The sequence below is a fragment of the Trachypithecus francoisi genome, unplaced genomic scaffold (genome assembly GCF_009764315.1).
Source record: "Trachypithecus francoisi isolate TF-2019V2 unplaced genomic scaffold, Tfra_2.0 Lachesis_group17, whole genome shotgun sequence".
Classification (NCBI taxonomy): Eukaryota; Metazoa; Chordata; class Mammalia; order Primates; family Cercopithecidae; genus Trachypithecus; species Trachypithecus francoisi.
Window position 1 is genome coordinate 62,191,870 of NW_022681462.1, and position 23,691 is coordinate 62,215,560.

General features: G+C 36.4%; 1 protein-coding gene across 2 annotated transcripts in view; it reads left to right on the forward strand.

The window, feature by feature from the left end:
• The window catches only part of SRBD1 (S1 RNA binding domain 1), a 230,814-nt gene that overhangs the window by 36,283 nt on the left and 170,840 nt on the right, over positions 1-23,691 (forward strand). The window contains exons 8-10 of one of the 2 annotated variants that reach the window (XM_033175816.1): positions 4,551-4,647; positions 5,975-6,110; positions 17,192-17,295. In XM_033175816.1, the coding sequence (XP_033031707.1) occupies positions 4,551-4,647; positions 5,975-6,110; positions 17,192-17,295 (337 nt within the window). The remainder of the gene's footprint in view (positions 1-4,550; positions 4,648-5,974; positions 6,111-17,191; positions 17,296-23,691) is intronic. The other variant, XM_033175817.1, reaches the window with a different exon arrangement.

Sequence of the window (23,691 nt, forward strand, 5' to 3'; positions counted from 1 at the left end):
CAACATGATGTTTTGATATACATGTATTAATACATAGTGAAGTGAGTACTATAGTCAAAGTATTCTATACATGATAAGCAAATTAACGTATTAATCTCACATAGTTACCTTATTTTGTGTTAAGAGCACTTAAAATCTGTCTTAGCAAATTTTTTTTTTTGAGACGGAGTCTTCGCTCTGTCGCCCGGGCTGGAGTGCAGTGGCCGGATCTCAGCTCACTGCGAGCTCCGCCTCCCGGGTTTACGCCATTCTCCTGCCTCAGCCTCCCAAGTAGCTGGGACTACAGGCGCCAGCCACCTCGTCCGGCTAGCTTTTTTTGTATTTTTTAGTAGAGACAGGGTTTCACCGTGTTATCCAGGATGGTCTCGAACTCCTGACCTCGTGATCCGCCCGTCTCGGCCTCCCAAAGTGCTGGCATTACAGGCTTGAGCCACTGCGCCCGGCCTGTCTTAGCAAATTTACAGTACACATTACGATGTTATTAACCATAGCCCCCGTGCTGTATGTTAGAACTGTGGTCTTTTTCAGCCTGTGTAGCTACAACTTTGTACCCTTTGACCTACATCTTTCCACCCCACCCCCACCTCCAGTTTCTTTTGTCCTCTGTGGATCCCATAGACTGGGACATGTAAATGTCTGTAGGGGGCAGTCTCTGATAACAAAATCCACAGTATGTACTAACCTGTAGAAAATTACAGCATACCATAGCCTGTTTTTATTTTAAATAACCCAGCAAATGTGAATTTGTGATTTAAAAAACTGAGTAGGTGTGTCTGTAAAATCTAGATATCTCTTCATACCTAAACACACTTATCTTAATGCTTGGAGAAGGGCAATAATGAAAAAGTAAAATAGGATATAGTGAATTTAGAGATGGGTTGAAATGAGTAAAATTCAAGTTTGTTTAATTTTTAATGTGTATTTATAGTTAGATTTCCAAATGGTTGCAACACTTAATATTTTAATAATAGCTATAGCTTTTAAATAATAGCTATAGACTATAGCTAAGCATTAAGTTAACCACAGTAGGAAACTATCTGTGCCCAGTCATCGTATGTTTTATTAAAATGGAATGTTGAAACTTTCAGAATGTTAGACGCACAAAGGCTTATCGACTGTTTTTATTTTTATTTTTCTCCTTGTGGTTGATTTTCTTTCCTTCTACTTCTCACTACCTTTGGTACCAAGGTCTCTTGAGTTCTCTCATACACTGAGTTCCTACTGGGTAGGTTTTTGATAACCGTATCTCTTTGGATTGTCATACATGGTGATGCTGCTGGAATATATGACAACGGACATTTGGTGATACTTCTTATAAGGTGGATAGTTCAGGGTCTAGCACAGTTACAGTAGTACTGTACTGGCAGACATATCAGGACTTCTGTTTGCTTTACTCCCTCTTTCTTTTATCCCGATCAAAAATGTAGAATTATTATAAGTAAGTCTATATAAGCTAGGTACTACTTTTTTTTTAAGTTTGATAGAAATGTTTTCTCCTTCTGTTTGTCTCCTCCTTCTTTATGTTACACACAGTCATGATCACCCTTAATTTTGTTTGTTTTTCTAAAGAACTTTCATAATCCTATCATTCCTAAAAGAAATATTTAAGAAACCAGATAGTTCAGTTTTTTTTTTCCCCAATAGAAGACACTTCTTGCTTGCTTGCCAGAGACCAGTAAGCATTTGGTCTGAATCATAAAGCTATACTGTGCCACAACTGGACTATGTCCTGGGATATCCAAAATACTACTTTCGTGTCCAAGAGGAAGTAACTGATTGTTCTGTCATATATAAGAAGAGGTAGCTTCAGTGCAGAGAAAGTGAAAAGAAATGTTGGCCTTTCGGTTTTTGTTTACAGGTGTGGAGGTTTGATGATTCTCTAGCTGGAAAGATTTCATTTTAAGGCAAAGGGTATGATTTTCTGGTTCTGTGGACCATATTTCCTCCTTATTTAACTGAGGTGCTAAACTTTTGGAACATCTGTTATCTTTGACTGTTTTAAACCCACAAGGTCTATTCTCTTTGGGAAAGGAGCTTTTTCAAAACACAGAAGACTTTCTTTTAAAATTATTTTTCTCCCTGGTTGGACTGAGAAGGGGAATGTAATTTGAAAGAGTGTCCCAAATGACTCTGGTAATTTCTGTCTCCCATTGAGAACCACTGCTGTAGAAGTAGCTCAAGGCATTTCCCTAGTGGCAGTTTTTTAAAGTTGAATGGGTATCAGAATTATCTGGGACACTCTGTAAAAACACTTCAGTTCCACAGTCTAGGAATTCATAGTTTTAACAAGTACCTGGTATGATTTTATTTTTGGGTCCTTAGACTACACTTTACAACATTTCTCTAGAGCTATAGCACAATTTTAATTAGATTCATTAATTACATAAGGTTTCAAATTATATTCCCCTCTTATGATGGAGGATTTTCAAAGGCCCTTTCTTATTGCAAGGTCTATAATTTCTTCTGTTCTCTGATTCCATTAATGGTTCTCCCTGTAGGTTCCATCTTTACTACTGACTTATCACCCTGGTGTTGTCATTAAACTTCATGTAATGATGCTCTGAGATACTTGGAACTCCAGGAATTAGTTCTTGTGAATGGTTTTCCTAGATGAAGACTGAGAGAGCTAACACAAGAGCAAATGTTTATTGAGAGCTCTACGTGTTACAGCTGTTTTAAGTCCGTTAGATATGCAGTCTTCCATCTTGTAAAGGTAATTTGTTAATGAAAATTCCCTCATAGGAAAGTTTTCTTAAAATGTAAATAGAATTCCTATTAGTTTCATTAGCTACATTTCTTTCTTTAAATTTCTTTAAAATCTAGTTGACCCTTGCCTAATACAGAGATTAGGGGAACAACCCCCAGCCCCCACTCCCTCTTCAAAGTTGAAAATTTAGGTATAACTTTTAACTTCCTAAAAACTTAACTATTAATAGCCCACTGTTGACCTGAAGCTTTACTGATGACATAAAGATGACACATTTTGTGTGTTATATGTGTTATATACTATATTCTTACAATAAGGTAAACTAGAAAAAAGAAAATGTTAAGAAAATTTTAAGGAAGAAAAAATATATTTACTGTTTATTAAGTGGAAGTGAATTATCATAAAGGTCTTCATCCTCATCATCACATTGAATAGGCTGACGAGAAAAAGGAGGAGGAGGAGGAGTTCTTTCTGTCTCAGGAATAGCAAAAGCAGAAGAGGTGGAGGAGGTGGAAGGGGTGACGAGAGGCAGGCACCCTTGTTCCAACTTTTATTGTAATTAATCCATGTAGAAGTGGACCTGTGCAGACCGGGTGCAGTGGCTCAAGCCTGTAATCCCAACACTTTGGGAGGCCGAGGTGGGCAGATCTCTTGAGGTCGCGAGTTCGAGACCAACCTGGCCAACACAGTGAAACCCCATCTCTACTAAAAATACAAAAATTAGCCCGGTGTGGTGGTGTGCACCTGTAATCCCTGTTACTTGGGAGGCTGAGGCAGGAGAATTGCTTGAACCCAGGAGGCAGAGGTTGCGGTGAGCCAAGATCACACCACTGCATTTCAGCCTGGAAGACAGTGAGACTCCATCTCAAAAAAAAAAAGTGGACCTGTACCCATGTTGTTTAAAGGTCAACTGTAAACATAATTACATATCCTAACACAACCAAACTAGATCTTTTCTATTTATTAATTATGCCGTAATAAATGTCCTCCTGTCCTCTTTGGCTTTTGTACCTTATTACTCATTAAAACTTTACTTGCAAGAAAACATACATATGATAGGCAGTGCTTGTGTAATTCAAGTTTAGTGCAAAAAACGTTTCATGCAAATAGAATGATAAAGGCAAAAGAAATGAAACAAAGCAGTGCAAATGATCTCTCTCTGTAAGTCAATATCAGAGAAACCTTGATTTACAAGATTCATTGCTATAAATTAGCAAATCAGAAATGCTTAAAGAGAACTTAATGCCCGTCTGTACACAGTTTAACTGTGAAGAGGAACAACTGCATGAAAGCTCTTGTTTTGTGCTTTTGAGATTTGTGAAATTTAAATGGGTCGTTGAAAATGTGAATAAATGCCCCATAATCCAAAATAGAAATTGCTTCTAAAGGATAATTTTTTAAACAAATGGAGTACTGTCCCTTTGGTTTTGACTCTATTAATATGTATTTTCTATAACATCTTTAATATTTGTAATCACTTTATAAAGAAGGTACAGTTATGATTCCATTTTTATAGGAAACTGAGGTACAGAGAAGTCAAGTAGCTTGCCCAGGGTCTCACAACTGGCAAATGGTAGAACCAGGATTAGACAAGGCAGCTGGCTCCAGAGATGCATTTTTACTACTGGGCAATATATTAGGTATTATGTCTGTATTATTGCTTTTGGAGACTTGTTTTTGTTACAAAGGGAAGCTAGTATACTGCTACAATATCTTTCTATCTTAAGGCTGTCAACTTAAGGTTTTATTTTGACTGGAATTAATTTACTGTGCTTTAATTATAGAATTTAAAACCAATCTTACACTTTTTGTTTTTGTTTTCCTTTTTACCCTTCTCCTAAAGGGCTTTCAACGCTTCAGGATATTGAAATAGGAGTGCAGCATATTTTAGCAGACATGATTGCTAAAGACAAAGACACGCTTGACTTCATTCGGAACTTGTGAGTAACTCTTTTATGGAGTTTTCTGCTTTATGGACTCGTGCTGTTAAGGGTCACACAGTTAGTGCTAATACCAATGTTCATTAAAAACTTTGTTTTCAGACCTTTTTTTTTTTTTTTTTAAGGAGCAGAACTCTTTGTTCAAACAGCATAACCGAAATATATAAAACAGATAAAAGTAAAGTTGTTTTAATTGAATTCTGGGCTGGGAGCCTGGAACTCTGCCTACTCACCCTCCTTACACTGAGGCGTCTCAGTGGAGGGGGCCTGATGAGTTTAAAAACCATTGCCTTACGCAGTATATATGAAGAGAGATTCATGTCCTTTAGAGTGGCATTGCTTTTTAAACATGTTGATTGTGATGTATGCTTAATTTTACAGTATCTCGTTTCTGGTGTTTACCAGTGATTGGCTTAATTTGAGGATGTGTAATATGAGATGTGGGTAAAAGTACTGACCTCCAAATGATTTTTAGCTGTTGAAGGGAGCAGCTTATCTATGGGATCACAGTCCCAGTTTATCAGATATTAAAGATCTTTGACCTAGAGCCTTCTTGGGCTTATGGGTTTTATGCCTCATTACAAAAACACATTAATTTAAAACCCTATTTTTATATATTTTGTTCTTTTTCTGCTGTGTATCAGTAGAGAAGACACGTTTCTGCCAGAGGTCTGTTCTCCCTCTCTCTCCCTCCACATATCTAGCTGTTTGAGCTGTGCAGAGGAGAGGAAAGGAGATGACCTAGTTGACTACTGTTGCTTGTCAGGGTTTTTTGTTAGTACAAGACAGATAACTTTTCTATTTTCTCAGTGGCCCCAGCAGGAATGAGTTGAAGCAAAATTCTTGCTCAGGTTTTAAAATGTGTTTTTGTAAGTAATTATGCTGCTTAAATTTGGTTCAGTATTATAAATTGTTATTGGAAGCTGTCCTCACACATCCTTTTGTTTCTCTTTTTTTTTAGTTTTTAATTGACTGTGACTGCCTAACTTAGTGATTAGAAAAGTCTGATATTTAGATCAGAGCTGTTGGTTTGATTTCTACAGAGAGTTTTGATCTTTTGCATAATTGCAGATGGTTTCTGAATTCATTTAGGTGTTTTATGGGGAGATTGAGTAGATATATAAATAGATCTGGAGGACTATGCTAGTATCAATAGGCAAAGAGTCCTCTTTTGATGGGGCAGTAATATTGATTTCGTAGCAAGGCATCATTAAAAAAACTCACTTGGTAATGGCTTAACTTTTTTGCTATCCTTATTTCTATATATTCTTTACTAAAGCACAAATTAATAACTGCTTGTTTTTTGAACACTTGGGTATCTGAACAGGTGCCAGAACAGACATGTTTGTATCCAGTCATCTCTGGCAAAAGTGTCCTCAAAAAAGGTAAATGAGAAAGATGTTGATAAGTTTCTGCTCTACCAGCATTTTTCGTGCAACATAAGAAGCATTCACCATCATCAGGTAAAGAAAGAAACTGCATGTGCATGCTGATATAGTAATAATGATAATATTTTGGATTTGCCTGCTACTTTACTAAGAATTTAAAGAATTTTATGTCAACTGTTTTCTTTTTTCTTTATATAAATTCTTATAATATTGTCATATCCTTGCCACTTCACAAATTGGGAACTAACGACCCAGAGCAGTTAATAAGTAACATTGAGAATTATAGCAGAGCTGACAATGTAACATTTTAGGTATCTTGACTTTTTGGCTGGTGATCTTTTTGTTAGACTTTGCTTCCCAGTATCCTTATATTTGAGCTCAATTCTGGATCTCTTCCGTGTGAAATACAAATCTGAGATATCTGATTTAGAATAAAGTGTGAGAGGTCTCATTTAGTTATATAAATCATAGTCATTGTACTTCAGTCTTTTAGTTTCATTTCTCAGTTTACTAATTTTTTTTTTCCTAAGTGTAGTCATAGGCTATATCTATGTTGTGGAATGTGGCTTTTAAATTATATAGGGAAAAAAGAGAGGAGAGAAAAACCAAAAATACAGTAATACTGGCATTTATATTTACATATATAGCGACCTTTATCAGTGCTCCATATTTTGTATGGCTTCAAGTTACTATCTAGTGCCCTTTCATTCCAGTCTTAAGCACTTCCTGTACTAGTTCATGTAAGGCAGGTCTACTAGTGACAAACTTCCTAGTTTTTGTTTTTTCTGGAAAATCTTAATTTCTCCTTTTTAAAAAAAATTTATGTTTAATTGTGGTAAAATAACCCTTTTTAAAAAAAAATTATGTTTCATTGTGGTAAAATAACCGTAACATAAAATGTACCATCATAACCCTTTTTAAGCATACAGTTCAGTGATGGGAAGCATGGTTATATTGTTGTGCCACCAATCACCAGAAATTTTTTATCTTGCAAAACTGAAACTCTATGTCCATTAAACATTTCCTTCATTTTTTTTTACAGACAGTTTTTTAAAATATAAAATTCTTGGTTGATGGTTTAAAATTTTTCCCTTTTAATACTAAATATACCATCCACTCTTATGGTATGGCCTCCATGATTTTTTATGAGGAATCAGGTGTTAATCTTATGATGCCTTATTCATGACAAGTCTCTTCTCTCTTGCTGCATTCAGGATTCTGTGTCTTTATCTTTTGACAGTTTGATTATAATGTGTCTTGTTGTGGGTCTTTCTGAGTTTATCCTACTTGGAGTTTATTGTGATTCTTAGATGTGTAGATTAATGTTTTTCATCAAACTTGAGAAATTCTTCATAATAATTAAAAAAAAAAATCCTTTCTGCGCCTTTCTCTCCTCTCCTGGGTCTCCCATTATACGTAGAGAGTATGATTGATAGTGTCTCACAGGTCTCGGCCTTTGTTCCTTTGTTTTCTTTATTTTTTTCTTTTTTCTCTGACTGTATATTCCTGTTTGACTTGTCTTCAGGCTTGTTGATTTGTTCTTTTTATTCAAATTTGCTGTTGAACCCCTAGTACATTTTTTACGTCAGTCATTGTACTTTTCAGCTCTGTAATTTCTATTTGGTTCTTTTTTATAATTTCTAACTCTTATTTTTCTATATGGTTGAAAGATCATTCTCCTGGCTTTCTTTAGGTCTCTGTTCATGATTTTCTTGAATTCAGCATATTTAAGAGAGTTAATTTAAAAATCTTTGTTTTGTAAGTTCAATGTCTAAGCTTCCTCATGGACAGTTTTTTTTGTTTTTTGTTTTGGTAAAGTCTGGATATGTTGTATATTATAACTTGGTAACTCTGGAAATCAGATTCTCTCCCCTCCCTCGTGTTTGTTGTTGCTGCTTGGTTTGTGGGGTGGTTTGTTCTAGTGACTTTTCTAAACTAGTTTTGTAAATTTTTATTCTTTGCTATGTGTGTCCACTGAGGTCTCCCTTGTTAGCTTAGTAACCATCTAGTTATTTAACAGAGATTCCCCTGAATGCCTGGAGCCAAAAACAAAAACAAAATAAACCCTAAAGAAAAAACCCCAAACTCTCCCAGACCTTGCAGATTGGTTCTTTGTTGGGGCACTCCTTCAACACTTAGTGAGGCCATTAACAGCTCTGCCTTAGCCTTTTCTTCCTGTTTGCATGGAGCCCAAAGTTCTTTTAGAGGCGAAAGCTTAAGGTTCCCTCAGATCTTTTTAGAGCATGCACCCTAGCCCTCCGCATGCCCAGGAATTTTAAAAAGCCCCCTTTCCCTCAAATATCTCATTTCCAAGCTTATTTTTCACAGGTTTTTTGGTCTGTGTGTTAGTTGTCCCCGTGTTATCCCTTACCCCTCAGGGCTGGTGCTAATATGTTTGCCTTTAAGTACTTTTGACAAAGGCCACCTGGGAGGCTTCTTCTGTCCTGAGTAAGCTCCAAGGCATGTGAAATAAAGGCAAGCCCTTGAGTCAGTTCCTCAGGGACCCACCAGACATCAAAACACACAGCCATAGTTATTTGAGAATAAGGTCCATATTGCTCCTTCTGATAAGAGCAACCTGCCCTAGGAACGTGGGCTGTCATCTTCAGAGGCCACTGCTGAGCTGCAGACTGGGATAAGTTAAAAGTGCTCTCTTATAGAAATTCTGCAACTTCTTTCTGTAAGTGTTTCTTTCGTTGTTATAAAATTTTTATTAGATTCCATAGTTGTGAAAAAGTTAATTCTGATGGTTTTTGCTACCTTAACCTTTGTGGAGGGATGACATTTAGAGTTCCCTACTCCACAATTTTCAGTGATATCACTCCTAACATCTTTAAAGTACAGGATCGCACGCTTCTTGTTCTATTCCAGAGCTGGAGTGTGGCTTTTAACGTTATATAAAGTTTTCTTTATTACCTTGTTTAATGCTTTTTATTCTGAAGTCTGCTTTGGTATGAGGATTGCCTTGCAACCTGTGCTTTCTTAAAGGAAACTGACCCCACTCTTGTTTTAATCTCAGCCCTAGAATTATATTAAATGCTTGCCCTTGGTCCTTTTGCCAGAGCTTTCCAAAGTCTTTAGAGTGAGTGAAACTTATTCTGCAGACTAGTATACAGTTGGTAAACTTTTTCTGTAAAGGTCCAGTGAACAAATATTTAAGGTTTTGTGAGCCAGATGGCTTTTGTTGCAGCTACACAACTGCTGTGTAACACAAAAGCAGTCATAGACAATACATAATGAATGAGCATGGTTGTGTTTCAATACAATTTTATTCACGAAAAACAGATGGCAGGCTGGATTTGGCCCATAGGCCATAGTTTGCTAACTTCTACTCTAGTGAAGGATCTGAAGAAGGGTATATGTGTACAATATTCTGTGAGTTCTTACACATTCAGAATTGTTTTCTATGGCCTTAAAACTTGAAGGATAGCTTGGCATGGCATAATCATTTTTGTTTGCACTTTCTTTCCTTAAGTTTCTTGGATATGTTGCTCTGCTGTTGGCTACCTTTGTATGTTATGTTTGAGAAATCTGATGCCAGTATAATTCTCTGTCTCCTAGAAATGCAAAGAGATGGCTTCTATGTTGTGTTTTATTTTTTCTCTTTATTGGTTTTATAGTTTTTTGAGAAAGGGAGAGGGAGATTTGAAGTTAGGAAACTGCCAGTGTTTTTCAAACCTGGAATTTCTCAATAAATAATTTTAAAATTTATTTTTCTTCCTATCTGCATTTTACTGCTATAAAGAGAGAATAATAGAAAAAACTAGTATTCCTTACCTTTCATGTAATACTTAATTTTCATCATTAAGAATGTAATTGTTTGGCATGGTGGCGCATACCTGTAGTCCCAACTACTCAGGTGCCTGAGGCAGGAGGATTGCTTGAAGACGTCTAGAATTTCTGGACTGAAGTGTGCCATTGCCAATTGGGTGTTCACATTAAGTTCAGTATCAATATGGTGACCCCACAGGAATGGGAGACCACCGGGTTGCCTAAGGAGGGGTGAACTGGCCCAGGTCAGAAAAGGAGCAGGTCAAAACGCCTGTGCTGATCAGTAGTGGGATTGCTCCTGTGAATAGCCACTGCCTTCCAGCCTGGGCAACAGTGAGACCTTGCCTCTTAAAAAAATAAAAAAGTAATTGTTTTTCCTTTAAGATGACACAGATGTGAAAAAATTTTGTTTTGTTGTAACAAGACATGAAGAGTGTTGGATTATCCCACAAGTATTTCCTGAAAGGTTATTTTATGTTGGGTCCTATTTAGGGTATAGAGGTGACATGGCCCTTGCCCATTTGAATATTTGAAATGTTTCACTATTATATCTAAAGTTGTCAACTTTATTTTTGTGCATACTATATTTACCACATCAGGTGAAGTAGTGAAGTAGATTCTCTCAATAATTTGAAAGAAAGTATGGTGAAATTTTACATACCTAGTTGTTATAGTCTACTGACACAGGTATAATATAATGAAAAATAACTTTTAACAGTACCAGTGACTAAGTATACTAACATTCCTTTTGCGGAAGTAGTTTTTTTGTCTTATTTTGTCCACCTTTTATGTTTATTTAATTTTATTGCAACTTTGGAAAAACATGAATGCTTTTATTCTGTTAAAACCTAGCCTTCTAATTTGTGCTTGAAAATATTTTGTTGGGCTCTGCATTTTAACTGCTGTGTTTAGCACATGTGGCATTCTGAGTTAGTGACTGAATTTAAGATTGATTGACACAGGCTTCTGGGTGTGACAGTATTCAGGCCTGGGAAAGCAAAGCATTTTGGAAATGTCAGTTTTAAAAAACAGCACTGCCCTTTTACGAACTTTTTAGTTTATCATGCACAGGCTGGAGTGATGATATGCTAGGTTACAAAAACAGCTTCCCAATTCTTGTAGTGCTGAGACCTCATATCCCAACTGTGAACCTTACTTTTCAGCCTTTATGTAAATACCCCAGCACATAGTATCACAGAATACAGAAATGAATGCAAATGATGAAAGACAGTGTGGTGAAGGAAAATTACTGTGAAACTCTCTCCAAGTACTGTGGGAATAACCATTAATAGCTGCTTAGTAAATTCTTCCAGCTGCGTCTTTTTTTCTTTCTCTTTCAAATTGGTCCTTAGTGTGATCTTTTCTACCATATGAATTTGTAACTCAGTCTTCACATTCTCTCATGGGAGTTTCTGTTCCTTATCTTTATTGGTGTGTATTTTCACTGACATGCAATTTCCTGTGTCTTTTACTACCTATTTCCTGTTCAGTGTCACCATCTGCAATAATTCTGCTTTAACCCACTACTCACTTTCAATTCCAGTTTCTGTCCCAAGCTTTATTATTTCTGTTACCTTACTCCCCTCTCCACCATGGGTCTTCCTGTGTGTCAGGATTTTTTGTAAGTGTGACATATTACATTACTAGATATGGTGAAAAAGAGCAAAAATCCTCCAATAATGTATTGTGATATTATGGCATAGTTATATAAATCGGAATTAAATAACTCTCCTCTATATTGTTGTACTCTACTTGAATTAATTTATTAGAGATAATTTCTTGTATGAAGAACTTCTGTTTACTAAGCTGGCACAATCCGTGGCAAATACGGAAGTCTCTGCTGAGCTCAAACAAGTTTATTTTGTATTCACAATTTATTTCTTTGTAGATAGTTCTATGCAGTATTATTGAATATATTGTTTTATATAAGCTTACTGTTTTTTTTTTTTTTCCCTTAGACAATATCTTGCTCTTTCACCCAGGCTGGAGTGCAGTGGCAGAATCCCACCTCATTGCAACTTCCACTTTGAGGGTTGAAGGCATTCTCCCACTTCAGCCTCCTGAGGAGCTAGGACTATGGGCGTGCACAAACACACCTGGATGATTTTTGTAGTTTTTGTAGAGTTGGGGTTTCACTATGTTGCCCAGGCTCATCTTGAACTCCTGAGCTCGACCAGTCCACCTGCCTCGGCCTGTCAAAAGTGCTGGGATTACAAGCATGAGCCACCATACCCAGTCTAAACATTATTTCTAAGTGATTGTTTTATTTCTGCTGACGTTTACTTTAGAAATTTCTCAAGTATATAAGAAAAAAGTCCTCTTTTTTTTGAGACGGAGTCTTGCTTTGTTACCTGGGCTGGAGTGCAGTGGCCGGATCTCAGCTCACTGCAAGCTCTGCCTCCCGGGTTTATGCCGTTCTCCTGCCTCAGCCTCCTGAGTAGCTGGGACTACAGGTGCCCGCCACCTCACCCGGCTAGTTTTTTTGTATTTTTTTAAGTAGAGACGGGGTTTCACTGTGTTAGCCAGGATGGTCTTGATCTCCTGACCTCGTGATCTGCCCATCTCGGCCTCCCAAAGTGCTGGGATTACAGGCTTGAGCCACCGCGCCTGGCCATAAGAAAAAAGTCCTCTATATATTTTTTAAAACTCTGACAATTTGTTTGATATTTAAAATTTTACTCAGTGTTTTTAAAATTTAAAGTTAGAAAAAAAATGCTTTTTATCTTTTGACATGCTTTTCAACATGAAGCACAAATTGAGAAATTTTCATAGCAGAATTATTTTCTGGTAATATTAAGTTGGATTATTTTAAGCTTGTTTCACCACAGATAGGAAGTCTAAGTTTTTGTTAGAGATCCTCATGGAAATGTGCTAAAATTGTTAAAATACCAGTTTGTGTCCTGTAAAGGGAGAACTTAGTTTATTAAAACTCCATTCATTAAGAGTAATTGGAAGAAAGCCATTAAGAATTAGTGAAAAATCTGAATATATATTGAAGTGATGTTGTTTCTTTAATTTTTAATATATAATATACATAAATAGGCTGGGCACGGTGGCTCAAGCCTGTAATCCCAGCACTTTGGGAGGCCCAGACGGGTGGATCACCAGGTCAGGAGATCGAGACCATCCTGGCTAACATGGTGAAACCCCGTCTCTACTAAAAACTACAAAAAACTAGCCGGGCAAGGTGGCGGCGCCTGTAGTCCCAGCTACCCGGGAGGCTGAGGCAGGAGAATGGCGTGAACCTGGGAGGTGGAGCTTGCAGTGAGCTGAGATCCGGCCACAGCACTCCAGCCTGGGTGACAGAGTGAGACTCCATCTCAAAAAAATTAAAAATAAATAAATATGTGCAGACTAGCAAATATTATTTAAGGGAGGCTGTTAACTTGATTAATTACTTGGTTAATTTGTGTTATGATTTGTCATCTTAATAATTGGTATTAAAGAGTGCTTTAAGAAAAGAGTGTTTTAATTTTCTAATAGCTTTACTGAAGTAAAATTCATATCGCATATAATGCAACCATTAGAACTTTATAAGTTCAATAGTTTTTCGTAAATTCACTGAGTTGTGTAACCGTTACCACAAGCAATTTTAGGACATTTTTCTCTCAAATATTTCCTTGCGTCAAGCTCAAGGCACCCAACTTTCTATCTCTACAGATTTGTCTGTTCTGGTCTTTCATATAAAGGAATCATACAACATGCAGGTTTCTTTCACTTAGCATAATGATTTCTGAGTTTGTCTGTTATGGTACGTATTAGTATGCCTTTCCTTTTCATTGCTGCATAATACTACATTATATGGATTCTCCACATTTTACTTATCCATTCATCAGTAAACGAATACTTCGGTTGTTTCTACTTTTTGGATATTATGAATAATGCTATGAACATTCGTGTCTAAGTTTTTGTGTGGACATTTGTTTTTATTTCTCTTGGATATGTACCTAGGAATGTAATGGCTGGGTTATATGGTAGCTTTACGTTTAACCTTTTGAGGATCTGCCATATTATTTTCCAAAGTGGCTATGCCGTTTTTACATTCTCACCAGCAGTTTGTGAAGGTTCCAATTTCTCTGCATCCCCCCCAACATTTATTGTCCATCTTTTTGTGTTTTGATTTGCATTTCTCTAATGATGTTGAGCATCTGTTCATGTACTTATCAGTCATTGGTATTTAATTTTTGAACAAATACCTCTTCAGATCTTTTGTACATTTTAAATTGGGTTGTGGCCAGGCGTGATGGGTCACGCCTGTAATCCTAACACTTTGGGAAATTGAGGCAGATGGATCGCCTGAGGTCAGGAGTTCGAGACCAGCCTGGCCAACATGGTGAAACCCCATTCTCTTAAGAAAGTAAATAAATTGGGTTTTGTCTTCTTATTGTTGAGCTGTAAGAGTTTTAAATATATTCTAGATACCCTTATGTGACATATGATTTGCAAAAATTTTTATCCCATATTGTTCATTTTCTTTTCACTTTTTTGATACTATTCTTTGAGGCACAAAAACTAAAATTTGTTGAAGTTCAATCTATTTTTTTGTTATTGATTACACTTTTGGTTTTATATCTAAGAAGGCTTTATGATTTGATGTCATAAATGTTTTCTTCTTTTTTAATGGAAATTTTATAGTTTTATTTCCTATATTAAGGTCTAAGATCACTTTTGAGTTAATTTGTATGCATAGTATGAAGTAGGGGTCTGTCCACTTTTGTTCTTTTGCATGTGGTTAATTCTAGTTATCCCAGATTTACTGAAAAGACTGGCTGGCTTTTCTTCATTGAATTTTCTTGGTACCCTTGTTGAAAATCAGTTGACTCTATATGTATAGGGTTATTTCTGGACTCCAGTTCTATTCCATTCTATGTCTATCCTTATGCCAGTCCCCACTGTCTTGATTACTGTGTCTTTGTAGTAACTTTTGAAATTGGGAAGTGGGAATCTTCCAAGTTTATTTTTATTTTTAAAAATTGACTTGACTATTCTCAGTTCTTTGAATTACTATATGTGTTTTAAAATTAGTTCGCCAGTTTCCACAAAAGATGCCAATTGGGATTTGATAGAGATTTCACTGAATTTGTAAATCAGCTTGGGGAGTATTACCATCTTAGCAATATTAGGCCTTCTGATCCATGAACATGGGATGTCTATTTATTTAGATCTCCTTTAATTTCTTTCAACAATGTTTTGTAGTTTGCAGAGTACAGTTCTTCCTTGGTATATACAGGAGATTGATTCCAGGATCCCTGCATATGCCCAAATCTATGTATATGCAAGTCCCAGAGTTGGCCCTGCAGAACCCATGTATATGAAAAATCAGCTCTCCTTATACATGGGTTTCAGATTCTGTAATTACTGTATTTTCAATCCCTGTTTGGTTGAAAAAATTCTGCATATAAGTCAGCACATGCAATTCAAACCTGTATTGTTCAAAGGTCAACCATTTAAGTTTTGAACTTTTTTGGTTAAATTTATTCCTAAGTATTTTATTCCTTTTGGTGGTATCATAAATGAAATTTAAAAAATATTTTCAGAATGTTTATTGCTTGTATGTAGAAATTAATTTTATATGTTGAGCTTGTGTTTTGCAACTTTGCTGTACTCTTTATTAGTTCTAATAGTTTTGTAGTGAATTGCTTAGAATTTTCTATATATAAGATCATGTTAGCTGCAAATAGAGAAAGTTTTATATCTTCTTTTCCAATATAGATGGCCTCCCTTCCTTTTTCCTGGCTAGAACCTTCAGTACAGTGTTGTGAGAGTGGACACACTTGTCTTGTTTCTGGTCTTTGATCAGTAAATATGATGTTAGCTGTGAGATTTCTGTGCACATGCCCTTTCTCACATTGAAGAACTTTCCTTATATTTCCAAGTTTGTTGAGTGTTTTTTATCATGAAGGGCTACCTGATTCTGTCAGGTGTTTTTCCACATCTGTTGAGATGATCTTAGGATTTTTGTTATTTATTCTATTGATATAATGTGTTAGGTTAATTGATTTTTTTCAATGTTAAATCAACAGGGCATTCCTGGAATAGATTCTAGTTGATCTTGGTGTATAATCCTTATATGTTTCTGGATGTGGTTTGCTAGTGCTTTATTGAGGATTTTTACATCTATATTCATAAGAGATACTGGTTTGTAGTTTTCTTGTGAAGTCTTGTCTGGTTTTTGTATCAGAGTAATACTGGCCTCATAGAAATATTTGGGAAGCTTTTCCTTCTCTAATATCTTTTGGAATGTTTGTGAAGAATGGATATTGATTCTTTTAAAAATGTTTGGTAGAATTCAGTGGTGGTGCCATCTGGGCCTGGACATTTATTTGTGGGAAATTTTCAAATTACTAATTCAGTGTCTTTACTTTTTATAGGTCTGTTCAGATTTTCTGTTTCTTTTTGGTTTGTTTTTGGTAGTTTGTGTCTTTTTAGGAATTTGTCCATTTTATCTTAGTTGTCTAATTTGTTATACAGTTGCTCATGGTATCTCTTATAATCTTTTTTATTTCTATAAGGTCCTTAGTAGTGGCCTCTCTTTTGTTCCTGATTTTGGTATTTGAGTGTTTCCTGTTGTTTTTCTTGATTAGTCTAGCGAAAGATCTGTCAATTTTGTTGATATCTTTAAAGAACCAATTTATGGTTTTGTTTATATTTATTGCTTTTCTATTCTCTATTTTATTTTTACCCTATTATGTATTATTTTCTTTTGCTTGCTTTGGTTTTGTTTGTACTTCTTTAAGGAGTGTTTTAAATGTGTTTTAAGACAGTCATACTTTTAATATTTTAATTAAGAGCATGGACAGGTCTGAGTTTAAATTCTTTTTTTGCTACTTGCTAGCTTTGTGATTTGGAACAAGTTGCAGAAAAATTATTATATTAAATGAAGATAATACACACATCACTGGTGACTCTAAGGATTACTTGAGATAATATATTTGAAGTGCTTAGATGGGCTCTACAATTAGTAATGCTCAATGGATGGTAACAATTTGTAGCTACTAAATATTGCACCTAGGATTTTACATGTTTGTATTTATCTTAGCACGGGTTATCTTTTCAAATTATAAAAAGTATACCCTTCCAACTCCAGATGATCAAAAGTTTTAAATTAGTAGAATCTGCAATGAGATTTTTAGATCATCAAAGTTTCTTCTTGTACATGTGATAGATAGGCTTTGTATCTGCATTTTATTTTCTAAGAGCATGTTAGGGTTTTCCTTATGAGGGAGGTATGTTACTTGAAAAAAGTGTAAAGTAAATGATTATTTTAAAATGTATTCTTGGTAAATAAATGAGTAAAAAATTCATATAGCTGTCAGCTACATAGCTGCCTGATTTGTTTCATATATTTTGTGGATTATTAGTCTTTGCCTTATGTTTGCACTCAGATTCTGGCAATTAACCGTGGAGAAAATTTGAAGGTACTGACGGTTAAGGTCAATATTTCTGATGGAGTGAAGGATGAATTCTGTAGGTGGTGCATCCAAAACAGGTCTGTTTACAGATATTTACAGAATTTTCTTTCTTTCTTTTCTGAAATATGATACTGATATATATATGTACTGATATGTAAAGATGTCTATTATGTAAAAATTGTTAAAAAGCCAGTGACAGGCTAGGTGTGGTGACTCACGCCTGTAATCCCAGCACTTTGGGAGACCGAGGCGGGTGGATCATGAGGTCAGGAGTTCAAGATCAGCCTGGCCAAGATGATGAAACCCTGTCTCTACTAAAAATGCAAAAACAAAAAATTAGCCAGGTGTGGTGGCGCGTGCCTGTAATCCCAGCTACTCAGAAGGCTGAGGCAGAGAATTGCTTCAACCTGGGAGGCTGAGGTTGCAGTGAGCTGAGGTTGTGCCACTGCACTCCAGCCTGGGCGACAGAGCAAGATTCTGTCACAGGAAAAAAAAAAAAAAATGCCAGTGACAGACAAGGTAAATAGTGTCCCCTTTGCAGTAAAATAATAATAATAATAATAATAATAATAAGTATGTGTGTCAGGCATGTTTAAATAGAGAATATCCAGGAAGGTGTATGAGGAATTTTTGATACTGATTATCTCTGTGGAGAAGAACTTTTTTACTTCATTACTTTTCTGTACTATTTGAAACTTTTGTAAGATCATCTTTTCCCTTGCAAAAATAAACTAACAAAGATAGACTGTATGTATCATATCTGAAGTGTTTAGCTCTTTAAGGATGATGGAAACAAAAAATAACTTATTGGAAATTACAATATAAATCTCTAAGCATTCTGTATGTGGGAATAAATGTTGCACATTAAGGATGATTGAAAGAAACATTAAATTTTTTAGATATTTTAAGGAAATGTCTAAGCTTATGTAATTTTTTATTACCCTTTTTATTTGTTAAGGAGCCTTTTAAAATAGCATCATGTTTGTATAATACTTTTTACTTTTAGTTTCAATTTTTCAGAGTGTAATTGATCCTCACGACAATCTATTTAGTGGGTAGAGCAGATTTTATAGCCACCACTTAGCCAGTGAGAAAACTGATACAAAGAGGTAAGTAAAGTGGCTTCCTAGCAGCTAGGAGATGTAAATTTTGATAAAGTTCATCACCAGCTGGCTCTGTGTAACTTTAGAATAGAGAGATTGCTAGGAATGATACTTAAAAAGTTAGATGAATTGTTCTTTGAGAATAAGTATCATGGATTTTGGAAATCAGTTATCTCATTCAACAAAACTGTTTTGTTAATTCATTAAAAGCCATGAAGGATCAACTTGCTTAACAACCAAATACTACTAACTAAGCAACCATTAAGTAAGACAACAATCTAAATGTTAATCAACAGGTAAATTGCTTAAGCCAATTATGTTATGTCCATATGGTGGAATTCTGTGCAGCTATTTTGAAAAAGTGGAAATAGAGCTGAAGTTGAAGTATGAACATGTCTTATTAAGTTAAAAAGACAATTTACAATTAGCATTTATTTATAGTATGATTTCATTAGAGGCAAATAAATGTCTTTGTATTACTTGTATATGTTTTCCTGTATAGTTGTCTTGTCTTTTTTCTTTTTCTTTTTTTTTGAGAGACAGAGTCTCACTGTGTTGTGTAGGCTGGAGCACACAGGTGCTATCATAGCTCACTGCAGCCTCAGTCTCCCAGACTCCAGTGGTTCTCCCACTTTAGTCTCCTGTGTTGCTGGGACCATAGGTGCGCACCACTGGCTAAACTGATATTTTTTTCTAAAGAGATGAGGTCTTGCCATGCTGCCGTGTTGCCCAGGCTGGTCTTGAACTCCTGGGCTCAAGCGGCCCTTCTACCTGAGCCTTCCAAAATGTTGGCATGATAGACATGACCCACCATGCCTGGCTAGTTGTCATTTTTTATGAATGCTTATTTTCTTTATAAATAAGCAAATAAATTCCAATGAAAGAAAAGAGAAAATGTATGCCTAAAAGAAATCCTAGATTTAAAAAATTAGAAAATTAGATAAGATATGATAAAACTGTAAGATAGTTTCATAGAGGAAACTCCTAAGAAGTAGATATATTTGAGTTTGAATTCCAGTTGTATTACTTTCTACCTCTGCACCTATGGGCTTGTTACTTAATTTCTTTCTCAGTTTTGTCTGTCCTTAAAATGGTAATACTTAGCCGGGTGAAGTGGCGGGCGCCTGTAGTCCCAGCTACTCAGGAGGCTGAGGCAGGAGAATGGCGGGAACCTGGGAGGCGGAGCTTGCAGTGAGCTGAGATCCGGCCACTGCACTCCAGCCTGGGCAACAGAGCGAGACTCCGTCTCAAAAAAAAAAAAAAAAAAGTAATACTTTCCTTATAGATTTGAGAGAATTAAGTGATAATCTCTGTAACTGTGTAGCACAATGCCTGGTGAAGAACAGGCCTTTGTTGGTATTTGTTATTACAAAGTAGTGGATTATTGTGCTAATTCTTTTTAGAAATGTTTTAGTAAATCACAGTAAGTTGAAGATAACTTCTGGCTTATTTTTCTGTAAATATTCATAATACTCAGTATCAGAGTCCATCCTCAATAGTTAAAGAAAAATATGCTTTTAAGCTATTTATTATCTTTGGACTGAGTAAATGTCAAGGAATTTTTTTACAGTGATTTATTTTTCTATGACTTACTTTTATTTAGTTCTCCAATTGAAAAATTTGTAATATTATTTAGCCTACAATGTAACATGTTACATCATTATGGCATAGTAATATAATTTTTAGTCAGGTTTGGAAGTTTTTCTTTTTCCTTTTTTCTTTTCTTTTTTGAGACAGAGTCTCACACTGTCGCTCATGCTGGAGTGCAGTGGCATGATCTTGGGTCACTGCAGCCTCGACTTCCCAGGCTCAAGCTGTCCTCTCACCTGAGCCTCCCAAGTAGCTGGGACTACAAGTGCGTACCACCACACCCAGCTACATTTTTCTTTGTTGTAGAGACAGGGGTTTTGCCATATTTCCCAGGCTGGTCTCAAACTCCTGAGCTCAAGTGATCCACCCACCTCTGCCTCCCAAAGTACTGGGAGTACAGGCATGAGCCACCATGCCTGGCCTGAAACTTTTTCTTAATTTAGATAATTCCAAGAGCTGAAATACTTTTCTAGGACCTAAAGAATTATACTCAAAGAACTTTTTTTCCCCCATTAAACATGTGTGAATGACTACCGAAGTGCTACTTGATGAATCTTCCTGTTCCTTTTATTACTCTTTTTCCCTATTTCTTCCACCCTCTTCTGTATGTACTCATCCATTCAGGTTATGTGCTAGAGTTTGGAGATTCACCTGTAAATTAGACAGATATACTGCTTGTCCATGATGACAACGTAGTTTCATGAGAACAACACCGAGAAGATCATTAAGAGTATGTTGAGGTTATGAAGGAAAAGTGCAGTAAGAAGAAGAAGAAAAGTGCTTGTAACAGAACCCTGAGTAGTGTGGACTTGACATCTAGCATAGGTCGGAGATAGAAGGAGAAGGAAGAGAAGTGACATGGAATGAAGATTGAGATGTTGACACGGGTTAGATCCTAATACATAGCTTTCAGGTATGCTAAAGACTTTTTTCTTTTAAGGATGGTGGGAAGCCAATACAGATTTTAAATACAGGAGTGTGTGGTGATCAGATTGCATTTTAAGATCAATCAGGCCACAGTGTAGATAATTATTTGGAAGGAATCAAGAGTAGATATGGGACAAGAGATTATCATAGCTTAGACTAGGGTGGTAGCAATAGGGAATAAGTAGACAGATCTGGGCAATATTTAGGAGGTAGACAGGGGCAGGACAAGGTATCTGATTAAATGGTGGGTTGATTGGTTAGGGAGAGGTGAAGTGAAGCATAAAATTTGTGTAGCGGCTTGGCGTGGTGGCTCACGCCTATAATCCCAGCACTTTGGGAGGCCAAGGTGGGAGGATCACCTGAGATCAGGAGTTCAAGACTTTGAGACCAGTCTGACCAACATGGTGAAACCCTGTATCTACACAAAATACAAAAATTAACCAGGCATGGTGGTGCATGCGTGTAATCCCAGCTACTCGGAGGCTGAGGCAGGAGAATTGCTTGAACCTGGGAGGTGGATGTTGCAGTGAGCCGAGATTGTTCTGTTGCACTCCAGCCTGGGCGACAAGAGTGGAACTCTGTCTCAAAAAAAAAAAAAAAAAAAAAAAAAAAAATTTGTGTGGCTTGAACAATAAGGTAGATGATATAGTTACTATCAAACTATAAATATATTAAGAACTATGTAATAGGGCAAATAATGATTTAAATGGCAATCTTGTTATTACCTAAGTTAATTAGCATAACAAGGAAGAATTTAATGCTAATGTATTAGTATTGAAACTAATATTTAGCTCCAAATTCAGCAACTGAACAATTCCTCATTTGGAATTGTATGTTACTAGTACAAGGTAAGTATGAAGAGCATTTCTAAGCTTTTTAGATGCTGAAATAGTTGCTGTGTTTGTGAGAACCTCAGAAATTTAAGTTTCTGCATTTGCTCTTTAAATAAAAACATATCTAAGGAAAACTTTTTTTAAAAATTAAGAAAACTTCTTTATAGAGACATTATCTCACTGTGTTACTCAGGCTGGTCTCAAACTCCTGGGCTTAAACAGTCCTTCTGCCTCAGCCTTCACATTAGCTGGGACAACAGGCACACACAACCACACCTGGCTTCAGAACTTGTCTTTTTGAGTTTGCATATTTTTGTGTCTTTGACTTGATAAGTTTATTTTTGTTCTCTAAAATTGTGCTGCTGTTTTTCGTGTAGATTTAAGGGAAACTGTCTCTCTTTCAAATGTGGAAAAAAGCACAGTGGAGAGAGCCTATCTTTATCTGACATATGTGAAGTGGGGAGAGCATTCTTTGCCAAAGTAGAGAATATTTCTTTGGAGGAGTTTGTGATCCCTCACCTCAATTTTTGTGTTTCATTGTATGCAACATACATAGCATGTGTTTTGCAGTGTACAATTTGGTTTAAGTGAGTCCTTCTTAGTTTTATTCAGATGTATTTAGCTATTGAATTAGAGGAAGAATCAAGTTTTGAGATGACATCCTGTAAGGCAAACCCATCATATTTTCTTTAAGTTTAAAGATTTAAGTAACAGGGTTTGTGAATTTACTATACTATTTCAGGTCCCTTATTATGCTAAGTGCCTTCAATAAATCCCAGGAAGCCAGTGAAGGGCAGGAATTGTTTTGGTGTAAGGAGCAAAAAGGAGTTTCTATAATGTAAGAAATGAAAAAGCTGTTCTCTTTCAGGGCTGGGTCTGGCGGTCTAAAGTTCAACTGAGTGGGTATAATCAAGGCATCCTTAAGTATTAAATAGACCCACAGCTCTCTGTTCAGGAAGGGGAGGAGAGCAGTCCAAGCCAAGGGAGGATCTTGAGACTCGAAGAAGACTACTGGGGGTTTGAGAGGGTATGGGTAGGTGATATTTAAGATTTCTGGCTTTTTCCTGCAAGCAGTGGCTTAAAGGGAATGCCCCTAGGAGACAAATCAGATACATACGTTAAAAAAAATTGCTCCACTAGGGTCTTCCTGCCTCTAAGGACTGTCTACCATATTGTTCCATGATTCAGGACTATGTTCTCTCTCCTACCTGGTCAAACTCTGTAGCTCTGTGTATAAGACCCTTTATGATCTAGTCACTGCCACATTTTCTACCCTCATCTTCCCTTCTGTTGATCTTGCCACTTTATTTCCTAGAAGCACTAACCTTATAGTTACTTCAATTTACCATGCTTTTTCATGCCTCTGAGCTTTTACGTATGCTATGATTTCTTCCCAGAATGCTCTTATTCTTTTTTCTTGCTTAGTAAACTACAATTCATTAAAAAGCCCATCTCAGATGTTTCTTTTGGGAAGTCTTTCTTGACATTGGATTCCCCAAATTAATAATAATAGCAGCAGCAGCAAAACTTGCATAGAATGTATCTGGCACCATTATAAGTCCCTTGCATATATTAACTCACAACAATTCAATGAAGTAAACTATTATTACTCCCATGTTACTGATGAAGAAATAGTAGCGCAGATATACTTAAGTAAATCCACCATGAAAGTAGAGCAAGACCAGACATGGTGGCTCACGCCTATAATCCCAGCACTTTGGGAGGCCAAAGCAGGTAAATCACTTGAAGTCAGCAGTTCGAGACTGGCCTGGACAAAATGGTGAAACCTTGTCTCTACTAAAAATACAAAAATTAGCTGGGCGGGGTGGTGCGTGTCTGTAGTCCCAGCTACTCTGGAAGCTGAGGCAGGAGAATGGCTTGAACCTGGGCGGTGGAGGTTGCAGTGAGCCGAGATGGTGCCACTGCACTCCAGCCTGGGTGACAGAGTGAGGTGAGACTCTGTCTCAACTGTCTCAAAAAAAAAAAAAAAAAAAAGTCATAGAGCAGAACAGATCATACT